Source organism: Eschscholzia californica, unplaced genomic scaffold, assembly GCF_041429995.1.
Source record: "Eschscholzia californica isolate CP2 unplaced genomic scaffold, dmEscCali1.0.p SCAF_1, whole genome shotgun sequence".
Classification (NCBI taxonomy): domain Eukaryota; kingdom Viridiplantae; phylum Streptophyta; class Magnoliopsida; order Ranunculales; family Papaveraceae; genus Eschscholzia; species Eschscholzia californica.
Window position 1 is genome coordinate 52,129,600 of NW_028238198.1, and position 4,965 is coordinate 52,134,564.

At 37.5% G+C, this 4,965-nt stretch overlaps 1 protein-coding gene across 2 annotated transcripts; it reads left to right on the forward strand.

Annotated features, from left to right (window-relative positions):
* LOC147567532 (paramyosin) lies at positions 1-4,633 on the forward strand. Of its 2 annotated transcripts, none has more exons than XM_086654144.1 (6): positions 1-2,014; positions 2,121-2,197; positions 2,756-2,867; positions 3,121-3,237; positions 3,555-3,921; positions 4,032-4,633. In XM_086654144.1, the coding sequence occupies exons 1-5, from the start codon at positions 593-595 to the stop codon at positions 3,903-3,905; spliced, it is 2,079 nt and encodes a 692-aa protein (XP_086510270.1). In that variant the 5' UTR covers positions 1-592; the 3' UTR covers positions 3,906-3,921; positions 4,032-4,633. The 2 variants fall into 2 exon arrangements, with proteins under 2 accessions (XP_086510270.1, XP_086510272.1); XM_086654146.1 differs by having other exon boundaries at positions 42-2,014; positions 3,555-3,935.
* Positions 4,634-4,965: the final 332 nt, after the last annotated feature.

Genomic DNA, 4,965 nt, shown 5'->3' on the forward strand with positions numbered 1-4,965 from the left:
AGATGCTCTTACTAGTAAAATAATAAGAAAAACCATTCTCCAAATTCGGTAGGGGTTGAACGGAAATTAGGAGAATGAACAGTGCCTAAAATAAAATAATAGATAGATGGAGGAGCAAAGCAGAATAGTTGAAAAACCTACCAGATGGGTAACTCGAATGTTCTCACCTTCCGGTCGTCTTCTTCGATTTCCTGAAGTTTTAAGAGAGAGAAACACCAACTAAGAGAGAGAAAGACTACGAAGAGAGAGAAAGTGAAACGACATAGTCGCTGTATTTCCCCTCATCTTTGATTTGAAATCCTACAGGTTTGCTGCCATTTCCTCACCCTCGTCGACTCAATTAATTGTTATTTTATTGTTTGATTATACTTCGGGTATTCACCGCCCTAAATTTGGTCGTTTTCTTTCTAATTTCGATCAAATTGCTTGAAATTTCTTCACTCGGAGGTAAATTTAGGGTTTTATATTTCTTGTATTGGTTCGATTTGTTTTAGACTTGCCAAACAAATCAGGTACCCAACCGATAGGGATTAGGATATGATTGAAGGTTTGATAGTTTATAGTAATCAGCAATAGCGATTCTTTAGTTGAAATGGCTAGTGGTGATGATAGTTCTGGAGAAGCGGTTCTCAGCGATGTTGAGGGTGATGATCCGGTTCCAATCGTCTTGGAAAATCCTTCTAAAGAAAGTGTTTCTTCAGAGAGATTTCAAGAGATTCTTGCGGAGCTTGAGAGAGAGAGAAAGGCTAAGGAGGTTGCCGAGAAAGCAAAATCTGAACTTCAAGTTTCTTTCAATCGCTTGAGGAACCTCGTACACGAAGCAATCAAGAAACGAGATGAAAGTGTGAGGCAGAGAGACGAAGCTTTGCGAGAAAAGGAAGAAGCTTTGAGTTCGAATCAGAGAATATCAGGGGAGTTAGCAGAAGCTCTAAGGTTGAAAGATGAGGTTTTGAGACAGAGAGACGAGAGTGCAAATCAACTTGATGAAGTAGTTAAGGCAAGAGAGTCGTCAAAATCGGAAATTGAAGTTGCTGCTCAGTTACTTGTGACTGGAATTGAGAAGATCTCTGGGAAGATCAGTAATTACAAGAGTTTCTCTGTTGGCGTACTTCCAAGATCTAAAAATTATACTGGGTTACCAGCTGTTGCTTATGGAGTTATCAAGAGAACAAATGAAATAGTTGAGGAACTTCTTAAGCAGCTAGATTCAACTGCTAAATCTAGAAATGAAGCTCGTGAACAGATAGAACATCGGAATTATGAAATTGCTATTGAAGTTTCCCAACTTGAATCAACTATTAGTGGATTGAAGGTGGAGGTTGAGAAAAAAACTTCTCAATTAGAAAATTTGGAGAAGTCTCTTTTTGATAAAGAAACTAGGATCTCTGAGATGGATAGAGAGATGAAAGAGAAGCTAAGTTTGGCGGAAAAGGATGTGGGGGATCTGAAGCAGCTAGTTGATGAGTATGATCATAAGTTGAAGAGTTTGGAATCAAAGATAGAGTCACATAGGCCATTACTGAGTGAGCAGTTGAATTATATTTCGAAACTACATGAGAGAATCTATGACATTATGAATGTAGTTGATGATAATCAATCAGAACACTTGGACTCGTCGGGCTCTTTGTTCCTTCCGCAAATGGATATGGATGAGAACTTGCGTGCTTCTTTAGCCGGGATGGAGTCTGTTTCTGAGCTGGTTAATATCACTATCGGAAAAGTTAGGGATAAAATGGAAGGGAAAAACCGTGAAGTGAAAGACTTGAATGAGACAGTTGATCGATTGGTGAAGGAGAAAAACCACATCGGAACTTTACTCAGAAGTGCTCTTTCGAGAAAGATGAAGTTGGATCCTATGGCAAAAACAAGTGAGGTTCTGCAAGTTGCTGAAAATGGTTTAAGAGAGGCGGGTATTGATGCAAATTTTACCAATATTTATGGGAACAGTGAGAATAAAGATTCTCATGGGAATCTAGTCTCAAAGGAGGTAGAGGAGGATGAAGTCTATACTCTGGTAAACCCATCTATCACCCTAACAATACTTGGCTATTTTCTGCGAAAATTTGACTTTTATCTTTTCATATGTTCTCCGATTAAAGTGTACTTTGAATTCTATGCAGGCTGGTGCTTTGGAAAAAATTGTTAAGGCATCACAGCTTGAGATCATTGAGCTGCAGCATTCTGTTGAAGAATTAAGGCACATTTCTTATTTCATCTTTAATTTGATATTAGCAACCATCGCTTGCTTGTAGTAGAATTTTGTTGTGGATTAACCTAATGGGGCAAATTCTCTAACATTGTCTGAAACCTCATCTAGTCATCCATTCCCCAGCTTGTACCACATTAGAATACTCAATGAAGGACTCTTCATTAGTATTTCAAATCTGAAAATTGTACTTACTCAGGCTTAGAATCATTGATGAGTAGGAAAAAGTGTAGGATTTCTGTTATCTTGTTTCCTTACCAGTATATGATATTAAGAAGGTTTTCTTCCTTATTAAGCTTTGAAACTTGAACACAAGGAAAACCATTAGTCGTTGCATTATTCATGATTTGTCGAAATTTTGTAGATAGGAGTGTTCAAGTGCATGATCTGGTGGAGTATACGTACCTAAAAAAGAAAAGAAACGGAAATGGGTCCTAAATAGAATTCTGTACATCTCATTTGGTCCTTATATTTCGCTGTTATTCAAATCGCTTTTGATATCTCGTGATGATAATGTAATTGATTTGAATTGTTTTTTGGTGGATTAAGGGCACAAGAAAGCTTACTTAAAGCACAAGTGGAGACTCAAGCCAAAGAGCTCATCCAAAGAAAGAATCTCATAGAGGAACTTGAGGAGAAGGAGAGAGTGGCAAACCAAAGTGTAATTACTTTCCATCCTTGGTTAAAATTTATTTGTTTAATTAAAAGTATATTAAATTTACATTTTTTGGTGAAGTATTGATACATTTTTCAAAATGTTTATATTCAAGAATTATCTCTACTGTTTTTTTAACTGGGTAACTGTGAGGGACTGAGGGGATTTAATAGGTTTTAATGGGCAACTGTAATCTGTACTTAGTGGTCACTGGAAATTAAACCGTTTTCATAATTGATTCGCTTTCTTATGTTTAAAGGTTGAAGACCTCATGATGGACATTGCTGCCGCTGAAGAAGAAATTGCAAGATGGAAAGTGGCAGCAGAACAAGAAGCTGCAGCAGGAAGAGCTGTTGAACAAGAGTTTGTAGCAAAGGTATCATGACTATCATCAAATAAAACAGTTTATAATTCTTTCGGAAAATTTGAAATATCATTCGGCCTGATTCTAAATATAAATAATATAGAAGACAAAATATCAGTTAAGCATTTTACCTGGGGAAAGACATTCTGGGAGAACACCAAATATCTTGCTTTTGAAGACATAGTTTTTGTCATGTGAACTAAGAGCAATCAAGCTTCGTTATCATAAGACCAAGCAATTAAATTGACTGTCTTGTTAGTTGTAAGTTGTAACAAGTATGGACTGAATCACTTAATTAACTTTTAACAGTTCTTCTGTTATTCTTGCAGTTATCAGTTGTAAGGCAAGAAATGGAAGAAATGAAACAAACTATGTTAGAGTCGGAGAAAAAGCTCAAATTCAAAGAAGAAACTGCAGCTGCAGCCATGGCTGCTAGAGATGCAGCTGAGAAGTCATTAAAGTTGGCAGATTTGCGTGCTTCGAGGCTGAGAGATAAAGTAGAAGAACTATCTCATCAGCTGGAAGAGTCTGATACACGAGAAGATTCAAGGAACCGGAATCGGCAAAGATACGTATGCTGGCCCTGGCAGTGGCTAGGGCTGAACTTTGTTGGTCACCAACAGATAGAAACACAACAACCGAACTCAAATGAAATGGAACTCTCAGAACCTCTTCTCTAACTAATTATTAATCTAGGTAAAAGAATATAGGTAACGGTAGATTGATTTTTTGAGTCTCTTTTATTCCTCTTCGTAAGCATCAATAAGAAAACCTGATATTTTTGTTCCTATTGTACAAATTTGCAGAGTACCAGACATGAAAGTTCTTGTGAGTTGTGTGCCACAGATTGTTATTCCGTACCTACACAGTAACCTTTCATTACCAGGGAGGCTAATATCAGGGCTGTTTCATCTTCTTCAAATACTATATACTGGAGGATCTTCTTAATATGTGAATCTTGAAGTTTAGGTTGGGTCGACCAAGGGGAATGAGCCTAATTCAAGAAATCTTGGAAGTTCACAAGAAAGCTTCCCAAGTGAAAGTGATTGAATTTATAGGTGCCCAGATTCCTGCTGGTCTGGGATTAGAGAAGATGCTTGGGTGCCACAGGAGGTAATATCGATTTCATGTATGGCTTCCGCTGTTCATTCTTACAAACATCTGGCCAAGCAAGAAACCAAGAGTAGGACAATCAGAAAGTACAAAGAGTTGTTTGTTGTAGATAGATGTTCTTGATCTTGAAACAGAAAGTAGTTTAATTGAGTCATTTTGATTTCTTTTCCTTAAAAGATTGTTAGGGGTGATTCAATAATTTAACCATGATTTGTGAGGCTTCTATGTATAATTATGCAAATGAAGAATCCTAAAAGTGGCTAATACAAACCTAGGAGGTGAACATTTTCTCCAAGAATTGGAGTCCTGAGAACAAGTCATGATTAATTTGTGGCCCTCGTAGGGGATTATTTCTGAAATATTGTCCTAATGGGGTTTAATCTAGTGCATCAAGATAATTTTGGAAATAAGTAAAAATATAACAATGGTATAATTGACGATGGAGAGAAATAATGTGAACCCTATATTATAATTTAATTAATAAAAGAAAAATTAAATAAGGGGATGAAGGTAGGGCTGGGAAAACGGTCTGAAAGCCCGCGATCCGGCCCGAACCGTGAGAGACCGATGACCGAAGCCAACCTGAGCCGGGCTTACCCAGCCCGATGGTTCGGGCTTATAGAGCGG